The following is a 14,467-nucleotide window of genomic DNA, read 5'->3' as shown; positions in this document are numbered from 1 at the left end:
CTACTGCCAAAGCCTTTCTATGTGTGTTTTTTCTACTAGAGGAAGGTACAAAGATTGTTTATTAGGAACGTGTTCTGGGGCACAACATTCTTGTTATGAGATCCCCTTCTCAGAGTGGTTTCCCTGGACCAAAAAAGTATCATTTAGGGACCAGCAAATATGTTTTTTTTACTTACCCGGGCATTTAAAATAAATTTATTAATTGCATGATGCAAGTTTTAATCTGTATTCAAGTTTTATCTGCTAGGGTTTTTTGTACACTGCCTTGAAATATTAAATAAAGGGTAGCATTAAAATCTTTTTTTTAAAAAATAAATCTCCAGGAACAATATGGAAATACACTTAAGTGTGAAATCATGTCCTGAATGACTGTCCAACATGAAGGATGTGAGTAAATTCCTCCTGCCGGCTGAAGCCAAATTTTGATGAATTAAAAGAGTTGTTTTAAAACACAACGAGGGAAGTGTTATGGACTAAAGGACATGAAGCAGAATGGAACGGAAAGCAACACTCCACATGACAGTTCTCTTTCCTCATTCTTAAAAACAGATGTCATATTTGAGTATTAAAAGAATGCACCTAAGATGCAGATGCAAGTCACAAAATTCCAAAAACTGAAACGATGGCAATGGTGATGAAATATGAAAACACACACACATACACAAAACCCCATGAGAATAGGGGGGAAAGATGAGGTAATTTTATAGGATAAGAGCAGTGATTTAAATATTACAGGATATGATGATGTAGACATACTCCTGTGAACAAATGTGCATGATACTATAAACCAATTACTCTCTCTTAAAGTGATACTGTCACAAAAAATGCTGCCACATCTAGGAGGCTGTATGTGTGGATGTGCTTGGCTACATGCAGTAAATTATACAGTACTGAGAACAACTTAGATTGCAACATATAGAAAGGATATTGGCAACATAAATTGCACTTAGTCTTATGACAATGTAGCCCTAAGTAAATGCCACCGACATTTTACCAAGTTTTGATTATCCTTTAATTCTGATAAATAGATATACTGTTATCTTGCATACTGTTCTAAATGTTTAATTCAAATGTGATTCAGAATTTAATTTCTCAAAATATAGGTATTGAATCAGACAACAAGACTTGAGCTTCAACTTCTGGAACATTCCCTTTCAACTAACAAGCTAGAAATGCAGATTTCAGATCAGACCAGTGAGATTGGTAAACTGCAAGAAAAAAACAGGTACTAAGCCTTCCTATGCGCCAATCTATTAAGAGCTATCAATTGTCCCTTTTCCCAGTTATGAAACTATATAGGTCTGTAAGTGCTTGTGTCAAAAAATGTCAGAAGTTACTACAAATTAAACATGCCTTTAGTTTAATGAACAGAAATGGACTAAAACTGAACTGAGTGATCCACACTAGGAAATGTAATTTGTGTACATGGAATTTGTGAACTCTATAAAAGCTGTACAAAATCTTTATCATACAAAGCCATTACACAAATACTGTATGTGCAGCTTACATTAAAATAGGATCCCAAGAAGAAATAAAACGAACCATGTGCTGAACTGCCTAAGGTCTCTTCTGCTTGCTTATATAGAAACAATTTATAGTCTTCACTCTCAAAAAAATCCTACTGCCACTATTTTTTCCATTCCTAGCGATGAGCAATGCTAACAAAACTGACATACTGTTTGGAAAAGGAAAATGGTTGTACACTTTAATAGCTGCGACCTGATCTTGTTCAGGTGCTTTGAACTATCTCCTGTCATCCCTCACCGTTAGTCCAGCTGGATGGGGCTAATGAAATGCTTAGTTCAAAACATCTGGAAAGTACCAATGAGGTGATGATGATGATTATAATGATGATGATGATATCATCATCATCATCATCCTGGGGAAAAATGATGCAAGCTCATTTAATTGTCAACCAAAACCTGTTCATCTAGTTGCACTGGATACCACAACAATTTAATATCATTGTTTTAACTACTGAAGAGATAAAACATTTGATTCGTCTTGGTGACTGTTCCTTTTGGATCAGCTGAGAGTGCCTGCAACCATATTCAGTGCACAACATCAAAAGATCTTGAATTCCTTTTGTTTACCCAGAATAGTTGAGTGACAGCTGGCCAGCAGAACTGTTAACATTTCTTGCTGTGCCGGGATCACATTAAGCCAGCTGGAGAAGAGAAGGAACTGTGACCTTTCTTTGCTCAATGAGCTTTGTGTTTGACCTGTAGTTGGCTAGTTCCACATGTAACAGAAATCAACATCATTGTTTTCCAAACTGGACTGTAACTTGCTACAATGCAAGTGATAAATAATGAATGCATGATTAGTCCATCTGTGCTGTTTTATAGGTCTTGATCTTCATAGTGAGAGCCTGCTATATTATGGAGCTGTTTTCTAAAATAAAAACCAAGCAAGTTCATATTGTACAGTCTCTAGACTTTACATATCATAGTATACTGTAGGACTGAATAGACAAACATTGTTATTCAGTAGGAACGCTATGCTGAAAGAACCTCCCTCAGTTCTATGAAACAGTAACATTAGGGGGAAAGGGCATGTTTTCACATTTGTCTTCACTCTCCTGTTGTATTTATGTATGTTCCTGAAAGGTTTGTTTTATGCAAACAAAATACTTTACCCAAGAGGAGAAAAGTAAATACGACTTTAGGTTTACAATGTCATTTATCGTGGTAAGCACAGAAGTAGTGATAGACATTTATCACATACCATTTGCTACCTACTGAAACAGACACTCTTGCTGAATTAGTATATAATGGATCATATGCTATAAGAGATTCTTTCAGTATTAGTGGGTGAAAAGTAAAATGATGTTTAATCTCTGACCCAAGTATAACAAGGAGTTCTTCAGGATAATAGGAAAACCAGGAAGAGATAAAAACTCACATGAAAGATGCTACTAGTGGATGTCTACCAGTGTGATGGACACACTTCTCCTCCTCTCATCTCTGCAGTGCTTCCCCTACATTAGATCCGGGAAGTTTCCTAGTTTTAAGGATGCAGGAGGGAGGGCTGTAGGGGAAATCCCACCTCCTGGTTCATTGACAGAAGCAAATACATCAGTGAAATGACTGCACTGGACTCCACCCACAAACTCTACACAATATGTTGTTTATACTTCAATAGAACACTAAGGTTTTGAAGATCATTCCAGAGGTAGTGCTAACACTAAAGTAAGACTCACTTAACAACTGAAAAACCATGTGATCCAGGCTGTATTGGATTGATCTGGGAGAAGCACAACAAGGATCACATATATACAGCAATTCTGCAAGAGCGCTGAACAATATATGGTATTGAATATGTTGTGGCCAATGCCTACCAAAACCAAAGGAACAGCTGAATAAGACAGCAAGGTCTTGGGATTGGGATTTAGTGCTTTGTATAGATCTTTGGAGAGCCAGCATGGAGTAATGGTTTAAGTGTTGGGCTATGACTCTGGAGAACAGGGTTGAAATCCCGGCTCAGCCATGAAAAGCCACAAGGTGACCTTGGACAAGTCACATGATCTATGCCTGAAGGGAAGGCAATGGCAAGCCTCCACTGAACAAATGTTGCCAAGAAAACCCTATGATAGGCCTTATGGCTTTAGGGTCACCATAAGTTGGAAACAATTTGAAGGCACACAACAGCATATATCTTAGCTCTCCCCACCCTGTAGCAATAAAAATCAGAATAAAATATGCAAAAACAAAAAATACTACAGAATTTTCTGATACAAGTGAAAATTGTGTACACTGGGTTAATTTGCATCATTTATATATGGTGCTGAACAGGGGCAACCATGTCAGTGGTGTGGGGAATGGGCTCTGAGGTTTATTTCAGACTTCAAGGGACCTATCCAAGGTTCTGCACCCTGTTCTCAAAATATGTCCAGTACCTTGGAGAGCTCCTTTAAAATCTTGAATAAGCTCTGAGCACACTGCGGATGGCTGAAAAGACAAACAGTTTGGTCCAAGAACAAATCAAGCCTGAACTCTCCCTGGAAGCCAAGGTGACGAAACAGAGGTTGTCATACTTTGGCCACAGAATTAGAAGGCATGACTCTTTAGAAAAGGCAGTGTGCTGGGAAATATAGAGAACAGTAGAAAGAGGAAGACTACATGACAAATGGTTAGACTGGAGGGAGGCCACAGGCATGAACCTGCCAGGTCTGAGATAAGAAGTTGAGAATAGGGGACCATGGAACTGTCTCAATCACATGGACACCTTAAATCAAGGTTGACTTGAGGACAGCTAACTACAACAGATTTACCACACCACTGACATGGAAGTCACTGACCACCCCAGTGCAGAATTGGATTGTACAGTGCAGTTCCCACCACTTGCACACTGTATGCACAGTGGGAACAGATCATGTAGTGATGCTGCATTCAAATACAATTAGCCCTCCAAATTTACAGCTTTGACTTTTGCCGCTTTAATTATTTGTGGACTTGAGTAACATGTTCTCTATCGGAATCTCTAGGTCCTCCAGCATGACTCTAAGAGAGGCTGACCATAAGAGTCAAACTGATGGACCTAGAGATTCCTTGGGGGGGGGGGGGACCTGTCTCTAGTCATCTGTAGGTCCTCCAGTGCAATTCTGCTGGATGTTGACCACAGAGATCTGCCGGAGGGGCTAGAGATTTGTAGAAAGATATTCTGTCAGGCCAAATAATAGTAGTAGTAGTAGTAATAATAATAATAATAATAATAGTGTTTTCATTTAACCAGTTTTCCCATTTTCATGGGGGTCCTGTGAACCTAACTTTAGTGAATGTGGCGGGCACATTGTAATCAAAATATATCTTGGATCAGATGTAACTTTGCCCCGAGAGAGGGAAAATATGTGAAGATCTCATCAAGTTGAGATTTCTTAATGGTAAATAATCTGAGGCAAGGCTGTATAACTGGACCATCATTGTCTTTTAACTGGATCAATTTTATTTTGTTAGTTTTGTCCACTGAGAAACATTGAACCATTCACAACTCTTTTCCCTTCTGCTAATATCTGTTAGCTTTTTAGAAAAAAAAGTCCTTGAAATGGAAGACAAACATACACTCCAGCTACAATCAATAAAGGATGAAAAAGATACACTTCAGTCATTAGTTTCCAAACAGAACTCCATCATCGAAGAACTAGAGAAGCAGCTGGTTACTGCTACAGCTAATAACTCTCTTCTGCAAAAACAGCAGCATGATCTGAGGGAAACGGTGCAGAACTTGTTTTCCATGATTTCTACACCAAATCGTAAGTGGACACACAAATTGTGAATCAGCTTTTTTCTTATTTTTTCTTCACATATAATTTTATCAGGCATGCATGGGCACAAGTCCTCTATCTATCTGGGTATAAAGAAAAGGAACCAAAGTGACAAAGCTACTATGAGTTTGGCACTGCTGTGAGAACTGGTTTGCCTACTTTTATGTGTGGGTGTTAAGACTTCATACCATAGTAATTCTGAGAATGAGTCACCCGGTGGGCCACAACAATCTCTGGTCCGGTGACAGTGTAATCACAGAGGAGTAAGTTCTGCCAAAAACAAATTTTGGTTGTTCTCTAGTATCAGAATTGAATTAACCCTTGGAGGAGTCAAAAGGTTTTGGCGCTTATATAATACCAGAAGCAAAGATGCCAACAAAAACACTTCCCATTCCCTCAGTTTTGAGAATCGGAGGAATTTCTCTTATAGTCAGTCAATTGTTTATTGTATTTGACTAAAAGCCATTACAAATAAAAAACCAATAAAACCCAGTAAAAGAATATATAAATACATGCATGTATTTCCATATAAAATATAGATTAGTGAATACCCTGCACAATCTATAGCAATATCTTTCAGATAGTTAGGCATGGCTACTTTTAACAGCTTTAACAAATAAGGCTGTTTTGTATGTAACATATGGACCACTGTCCAGACATAACCAATATATTTCATGTAAGAGCTTTCACCCCGCAAGGAAGCCAAGATCTGTCCCAAGAATCTCTTCCTGGAGTTTTAATAAATAGAATAAATAGAAGTTGCCAGGGAAGCCATTTTGTCATTATTTAAAGATTAACTTCAGAAGAGATATACTAATAATCTAAATTACAATAATCCCCTCTAGTAAGAGCAAACTTATTCTTTGAGTGAAGAGTAACAGCTGGTTTGCAGAAGTCAAAAACAACAACAACCCTCAGGATGGTGCTGCTGGAACCCAAACACAGCCCAAAGAGGCCTGAGAAAGCCTAGGAGGGACAGAATACTTACTAGTGGTGTGTGTGTGTATGTGTGTGGGGATGCAAAAAGAAGGCAGAGAAAATGTAATGAAGCATCCTGGAAATATACATAGCTGGCTGGCAGCCAGAACAGGAGCGCACTACAATAGTTTGTTTCTGGCCCTAGTTGTAGCTACAAATATTTAATCAACAGTTCAAAACAATTTTTTTCTTTCTTTCAGCAAAACCAAAGTGCTTTATAAGACTTGACAGGTCTAAAAATAGTCTTTTAAGAACATTTCCAAAAGTGTGCATGTTTCTGCTGATAGCAGTGCACAAACAAGTAAACAAACCCTGTTGGCTTTGGCACCCATGTGGAAAAAAAAAATCCTGAACAATTGCCAGAGTCAAGGGGGACACTTCTAAAAGTGTCAACTATCAAAGAAGTGTGGAAAAACAATTAGAAGCCTGGAAGCAAGCTTGTATTTTAAGCAAACAAAATGAATAAACCCTGCCTGAACAGTAAACACTTTGCAGAGCTGAGTGAAAATGATTCATGAATGCACTGGGGGATAGGATGTTATGAGAATGGTGATATCTTAGAGAGATTTTTCACTGTAGAAGCTCTTCTTACTGGGTTATTCTCACTAAGGATGTACAATTGGGGTGACAGAGAGAGACCTCCTCCTCATAGTAATGTTACACAGGCCTAGGGAATCCTACAGAATAGGGTGAACTGTGGGGAGTAGTGTAATTCCTTGAATATTGAATGGAAGAGCCAAACCCTTCTGCCAAAGGAAGAGAGACTGAATCCAATCAACATGTCTTCATGTTCTTCATTTATAGCATCCAAGAATGCTTTGGTGGCTGGAGAAGAACAGATCAATTTCAAGGACTGTGCTGAGGCATTCAGATCAGGACTTACAACTAGTGGCATCTACACACTGACAGTGCCTAATACAGGAGAGGAGAAAAAGGTATTGCGTTTTCTTCTTTAAGTTTAATCAGAATGAGATTTTTTTTTTCAGGATCAAGAGTCTCTTGAAAGAGAACTGACATTCTTTTCTACAATCCATCTTTGAGTAAACCACCCTAATACTGACAAGCTTTTTCAGACCCACCATGATGCACACGTGAACCCTTGGCTAATTGGTTTTGAACAAGTATACTAATTTTTCATAAACTTATGAGATCATTTGTTGCTCATTTATTCAGAACATCTGAAGGTGAGAGAGTTGTACAGTATTAGTGAAAAGGCAGGACAATTCTACAAGCATCCTATCAAAGCTGCACTACGAAATAAAATCCAGCAGACATAATCTATACATATGAAATTATTTTACTAATTAGCTGGAGGACTACTTCCTTGTCAGAACCAGCTTTCTGCAAATGCTTTGGCAAGCAGTGCACATGAAGAGAGTTACTCAGGTCAAACGGCAATAAGTGAATATTAATGGAAGAGCTTTGTAGAACCTTGCCTATCAAATCATGGAAACTGGAACAAATGTCCTCTGTTTTGGGCCCACTCCATATGGTACCCACAACTGTGGTGTAGACCAGTCATTGGTTAGGACAGGGACAGGCAAAATATGAACCACAATTCCCAGTATTCCTCAGCATGGCCTATGATGGCTACTGCTGATAGAAACTGCAGTCCAACACCACCAAGAAGGCTGCACTTTGCCTTCACTTTCTTTAGGGACACAGAATAGGCTGTACAGTTGCACAATCCCTTTGCAGTCCCCCATTCATTTTTAAAATTATTCCCTCTTCCATAGCTTAAGGAACAGCCATTACCAAACCAGGACACTGAGGAATAAAGTAATCAAAAGAAAACTATCAAGAGGTGTTAGCAGAGAAATTCCTTTAGCTTGTTTGAACTGTTTCCTCTTCTTGTTGTTAATTGCCTTTGAGTTGACTTCAACTCATGGAGACCCCATGAGTGAGACACCTTCAAGCCTGTCTGTCCTCAGCTGTTCTGCTTAGGTCCTGTAGGCAGAGGGCTATGGCCTCCTTGACTGCATCTATTCATGTGGCCTTCCTTGCTTTCTGCTACCCTCCACTTTTCCTAGCATTTCTTTTCCAGTGAGTCACTTGCCATCTCAATGTGGCTAAAGTATGACAGCCTCAGTTTGGTCATCTTGGCTTCCAGGGAGAACACAAGCCTGATATGCTTTCATACCCATTTGTTTGACTTTCTGGCTATCCACAGTATGCTCAGCACTCTACTCCAGCACCACATTTCAAATGCGTTGATATTTTTTTCTATCAGCTTTCTTCACTATCCAACACTAGTATTTGTACATGGTGATGGGGGATACGATGGCATAGACTATCCTTACTATAATGTTCAGTTTTATATCTTTGAACTTTAGGACTTCGTCTAATTCTTTCATATCATAAACTTTAGGGCAGGGAATATATCTTCCCTTCTGATTTCTTGACGGCAATCTCTGTTCTGGTCAATGCTGGATCCAAGGTATAAGAATTTCTTCTGTTTAGGTTGAAATTCTTTATTGTTTAGGTTGAATTTACTAAATCCTCTCTAGTCATTAGTTTTGTTTCCTTAAATGTTCAGCATTAAGCTTGCTTTTTCACTTTCTTCCTTAACTTTCCTCAATAAATGTTCCAAGCTTTTGTTGCTTTTTGTAGCATTGTGTTGTCTGCATATCTTAGTTCATGTTCCTTCTTCCAGTCTTCACTCTTCCTTCTTCTGAATCTACGTCTCCTCTTCATATGATATTTTCTGCATGCAAGTTGAACAACTAGAGTGATAGTATACAGCCTTGCCTGAGCACTTGTGATCCATTCTATTTCTCTATATTCTATATTCAGTAGCCTCTTGTCCTGAGTATAGGTTTCTCATCAGGTAGATAACCACAGAATTCATACCACTAAACAAAGCAAACAACTTTACAATTTAAACATTTTTTTCTCTATTTGGCAGTCTTGATTGGTTTCATTTACGGCTTTAATACTTCACCCAATGAGCTTTAGATAGAATCTGTCAGCTATGCATATTTCAAACTGTCCTCAGGTTTCTACCTATCACAGTTTTACTATTTTTGGGTAAAAACACTTTGTTTTAAAGAATGTGCCCCCAAACAAGGTCAATGTTAGGCCAGCAATTAGGCAGCATGACTGATACTATTTTTATTCCCAGACCTGCTATATGGAGTACAATGATTATAGTGTTTAGACTTCCTCATAATGCATGCTATTTGCAGAAGGAAAAGTTTAATGGATTATCTCAGCCTTAGGAGTGCAATCCATCAAACACTATTATTGCAGAGTTCATTTCAATGCAGCTTGCATGGAGCCCTATATAACACCCTTGGAAAACTGAAACTTTCCAGAAGCAGTCCTGGTGGATTTCACTATTCATTTAGAAGTCACAGAATTATTACCATTACCTTTATAGAGGAAATGTTGATGACATTTTGTCAGAAAAGGCTAGGCTTCCAAATTATTCTTTCAAGTTGCCATATATTTCAGCTGTTACTGAGGTTATTTTATATTACGTTCTGAGCAAAGAAACAGAATTACCTTTTCTTTGCCAGACCGCAGCTGTTTATGTTTTGATCTTTTCCTGTTAATGCCCGCTCTGGCCTCTCCAGAGATATATAAACATTGCCTGTACAATGTACATTACTGATCTTGTTTTTCCCCTCACAAGCCTTCATTAGCAAGTGCAACATAAAACTGACTTGCTTACCTCTTTGTCCAAAATTTACTACTGTGCTCTTTTGATATGATCTCATTTTCCCCTTTTCATAAAATTAAAAAACAAACAGTAATTTAATTTCATATTATATTTAGACTTTACAGGGAACATTTTGAGAAATTACTTTAGGCAGGCCAACAGGACATAGTTCCCCTACTCCTACTTCCACATAATAGCAGGCTCCCCTTGCCACAACACAAAAGTGACACATTTAAGAAGCTGTTTGCTCTGAGCCATGGAGAGCTGGTGCTTGAGAAACAGAAGGCCAAAATTTTATTGAACATGTTGTTCTTCAAATTATGGCTTTCGTCTCATATTTTGTGGAATTTATATATAGTACATTTCTAAAAAAAAACCCGCCAAGCCTGTGCACTTCAGTAACCTTGTGAATTATATGGTAGTTTAACATTTAATGGCAACATCTATTTGAAAAGCTCAAGAGACAATCTTTCCTTTCTAAAGCTTAAATTATACCCTCTGGTAGTTAAAATGTCCAAACCTATCTTGTTCAGAAAAGTGAAGAGTTACAGAAAATAATCTCTTGAAAATTTTATTGTGATTAGTCATGCATTTTGGGGGGAGACAATATGCTCCTTTCTATTATATTTTTAATCCACCCCCCGATTATACAGTACAGGCTTCTATCCCCGAATGATGCTTCTACATTTTCAGCTATATGTAAGTCTCCCTCAGGATAACAGAGGAAAGACTTCAAAAACAAAAACAGAAATGTTTTGGAAACCAAAATTGGCAGAAAGTTACATGATCTGCTGGAAAGAGGCTTTAGACATTTCTAACCACTTCTGGAATATGCTTTAATTGCAACACAGAGTAGTTAAACATGCTCCTATCTATGCACTCCTATGTACAAGCATGGGACTGTGCACAATGATTTTCTTCACCAAACAGATGTCTGGTTCTGATAAATTTAAGGAAACTGATCAACCCCAAATTAGTGCCACTCAGGCTTCCAAAGGGATGACCATCAGGCATATGACTGTCTGTGTGCAAGTAAAGCTGTATTTATTTGGTCACATTCCCACTCTGAAGTGAGGTTTCTGGCCTGAATTTTGATTGTTCCCAACCAGAGTAGATTCATTGAATCCAACATTGAATAGTGAATAAACACATAAGTAAATAACATCAGTACACTAGGTTTTACTCTACTGGAGACTAATAATAGGATTCACTCTTAACACAGTATTCACTATCTTGTTGTTGTTGTGTGTGTACCTTCAAGTCACTTCCGACTTAGGGCAACCCTCAGGTGAACCTGTCACAGGGTTTTAATGGCAAATGTCTTCAGAGGGGATTTGCCATTGCCATCCTCGGAGGCCGAGAGAGTGTGACTTGCCTAAGATCAGCCAGTGGGTTGACATGGCTGAATTGGGAGTCGAACCTTGGTCTCCAGAGTCATAGCCCAAGCACTCAAACCACTACACCAATTCACTACATATGTGCTGGATAATGGCAACAATGTTTTGTTACCAGATTGGTTATTTTACAATACTCCCTACCACCATCTTTACAGACATGCATATGTGAATTATCTTTCCCATAATATTAGATACAATGAATAGGATGAAGAGTAAGTAAACTCTTTGCTTGTGGTGTTCTAACAGGCATATTGTGACATGGAAACCAGTGGAGGAGGTTGGACGATAATTCAACAACGTTCAGATGGCAGTGTAGACTTTGACCGAACATGGGCTGAGTACAAAACGGTAAGACATAATGACTTTTGGATTTGAAGTTCCCAAAGCCCTAGTAAGGTCAATGGTAGGGAATTGAAAGGGTTGCAGTCCAAGCCACTGGGGGAAGAAGGTTCCTCATCTCTAACATGAGAATATAACAAAGTAAGTTCTTTATTCTCTATTAATTTAGCTTTTAATACACTTCTGAACAGTCTTGATTAAACCTTGGCAGATTTTTCTTCATGCTTCTACTGATGTCATCTACCTCAATTTCTAGTTTTAATATCTTTCCCTGGTATCCGGAATCCTTTTCATTTGAGAAGCCAAGAGATTGAAACCAGGCTCTTCTGCATTCAAACCACAGGTTCTGGATGCTGAAGATGGCCTACATTTCTTTGACCTATGTAGTTGTCTTGTGTGTGCCCCAGTGGTGAGGTTTTTGGGTATCCCGGTGATTGTTCCACATTGATTTCTTCTGAACAATCTTACTTATATTTTGGTTGTTTGCATTTATTTACAAATATGCAGCTTGAGCAGAGGTGGAGGTTCCCAACATCAATACCTAAACAGATAATTAATTTGCCCCCCATTGTAGGCTGGTAACAGACAGTTGTTTAATTTGCAGTGTTTTTTTTCAAAACATGGCTACCTGTAATTTCTTCTACCTTTAAATTTGTATTTGTTGAACTCGCCTTCTCAAAAACTGGGAAAAATTCAGTCAACTCCGTCTATCCGTGGGCGTGCCATCCACAGATTGGAACATCCACAGATGGCCCTATCCCATTCTCCTTGATGGCGGTGTGTGCACACAGCCACACCAATGCAGTCACGCGCATGTCATGTCACCATTGAGGAAAACAGGACTTGTGGTCTTGCAGAATTTGCCATCTGTCTGGTGGTGGTGGGGGCTCTGGAACAGAGCCCCATGCAGATCCAAAGGGGCAACTGTACCTAAAAATTATGGAGCTGTAATACCCCTAATGTTACAGGCTTATGGCCATAACTCCCCCCCCCCCACACACAAATAAAGCATAAACAGATGAAAGAAAAACAAAACTAACCCATGTTTTCTGTTTGGATTACAGGGATTTGGGAATCCTTCTGGAGAACACTGGCTAGGAAATGAGCTAGTTTTTCAACTAACCAGCCAGAAGCAGTATGCTCTTAGAATATACTTGAAAGACTGGGAAGGAAATGAGGCATATTCCTTATATGAACATTTTTATCTAGCAAATGAAGAACAAAAATACAGGTAAATCAACACTGAAATAAATTTAAAGTTTCTTAGACATGAATATACTGATTGTGTATGTGTGAGAGAGGGGGGTTGAAACAGACCACCCTGAAGGGGTGGCTTTAAGGTGGATGGGGGCTGCAGTAACTGCATGCCATGGCCTCAATCTGCCTTTTTGCCAGCCAAAAAAGAAGTGGCAAACAGCCGCTCTTTTTTGCGTTAGCAAAAAGCTGGCTTTTCCTCCCCACTGTGGTTGGAAGCTGGCTTTAAGGCACTCTGGTGGCGTGCAGCGTACACATGCTGTGCTTCCAGAACACCCGGAAGCCAACTCATGTCCGGGCAACCGGGCGGCTTGAAGTTGGCTTCTGGGCATCTTAGGGGTGTGCACTGTCTGTACACCATGCACCCAAGACGCCCGGAAGCTGGCTTTTTATATCGGTCTGTTTCACACTGGGGGGGAGGGGGTAGGAACCATGTATGAAACATGGAGTGAGGCATAACCTTCCATTCCACTTGGACTATAGACCACTAGCATGCTTATATATAATTTAGACAAGAAAAATCCTAGAAATGTGAAGAGGAAGCTTTTCTCCTGGAGAATTCTTAAGTTAAGTGCACCTCAGTTTAACAACAATGTGTAGCACAGCCTCATATATACGTAGTTAAAAACAGAAGTCACTCTTATGTTTGGATTCACCAATAAAATAAAATAAATCAGGAGTATTATTTTATGTTAATTATTTGTATCAATCCTATTTTTCAGGACTACAGTTATCCTCAGTTTATTCATGTATTAAACACCTTTTCCCAGAACAGAATGGGGAAGGGGATGATATGCTGCTCTCCAGTGCAGCAACATGATTAATTTCCTCTCTTGGGTTCCCATTAAGTGAGAGAACAAAAGGCTACAACTTACCCTGGAGAGCTTGGTTTTTATAAATGTAAAAATTATCATTAGAGTGGGAGGGAACATACATTTTCCTTTCTCTGGAAACCTCAGTGAAGAAAAGACAAGAGTACAACTATTTATTTTCCTACTTACAGAAACAATGAAGTCACTTAAATAGGCCACTTTCTGCCTGTGGTGAAGAGTTCCATCCTGATCACCATGGTGGCTCCTAAAATGCCTACTGTCTTGGCTAAAATCTACTGTCAGTGGTATTACTGCTGGCAGTAGTATGTGTCAGATCCTAAAATTACCCAAGTTCCAATTATCTTTGGAACTGCAGGATCCAAAGGTCCTTTCTTCACCAGACACAATCCTGGATCAGGCATCCTCTTTCCCATAGGCTAGTATAACTATTCCACTCCTTTCCATGTCTGAAACTCATGTGGCAAGGAAGACTTGTGGAACTGAACAGGGAAGGCAAAAGAAAAACCTCTCACACCCTGCGAGCCAGAAGGTCTTTGGAAGTAGGGTGTGTGCATGTGTGTGCTAGTGGAGAGAACTAACATTTCACTACAACTCTGCTTAGGAGTGATCTGTTAAACATTTATGGGTCATAGCAATATCCTACAGAAAGCTGTAGATCTTTCATGGCTAGGAAGCAAAAAATCATTCTGACTCCAACCCAAATATTTCCTCATCTGGAAATAGTTGGACTCTACAGCAGGGA

General features: G+C 39.1%; 2 protein-coding genes across 3 annotated transcripts in view; one reads left to right on the top strand and one right to left on the bottom strand.

The window, feature by feature from the left end:
- LOC149311450 (microcephalin-like) overlaps positions 1-14,467 on the bottom strand; it is a 110,792-nt gene that overhangs the window by 65,754 nt on the left and 30,571 nt on the right. The window lies entirely within an intron of this gene.
- Positions 1-14,467, top strand: part of ANGPT2 (angiopoietin 2) — a 49,433-nt gene that overhangs the window by 30,940 nt on the left and 4,026 nt on the right. Inside the window, exons 4-8 of the mRNA XM_089531090.1 lie at positions 1,104-1,225; positions 5,019-5,251; positions 7,046-7,176; positions 11,546-11,647; positions 12,703-12,869. Coding sequence (XP_089387216.1) covers positions 1,104-1,225; positions 5,019-5,251; positions 7,046-7,176; positions 11,546-11,647; positions 12,703-12,869 — 755 coding nt within the window. The remainder of the gene's footprint in view (positions 1-1,103; positions 1,226-5,018; positions 5,252-7,045; positions 7,177-11,545; positions 11,648-12,702; positions 12,870-14,467) is intronic.

This window comes from Sceloporus occidentalis, unplaced genomic scaffold (assembly GCF_023333645.1).
Source record: "Sceloporus occidentalis isolate IW3139 unplaced genomic scaffold, rSceOcc1.0.p SCAF_6, whole genome shotgun sequence".
Classification (NCBI taxonomy): domain Eukaryota; kingdom Metazoa; phylum Chordata; class Lepidosauria; order Squamata; family Phrynosomatidae; genus Sceloporus; species Sceloporus occidentalis.
This window is presented reverse-complemented; position numbering and strand designations above follow the sequence as displayed.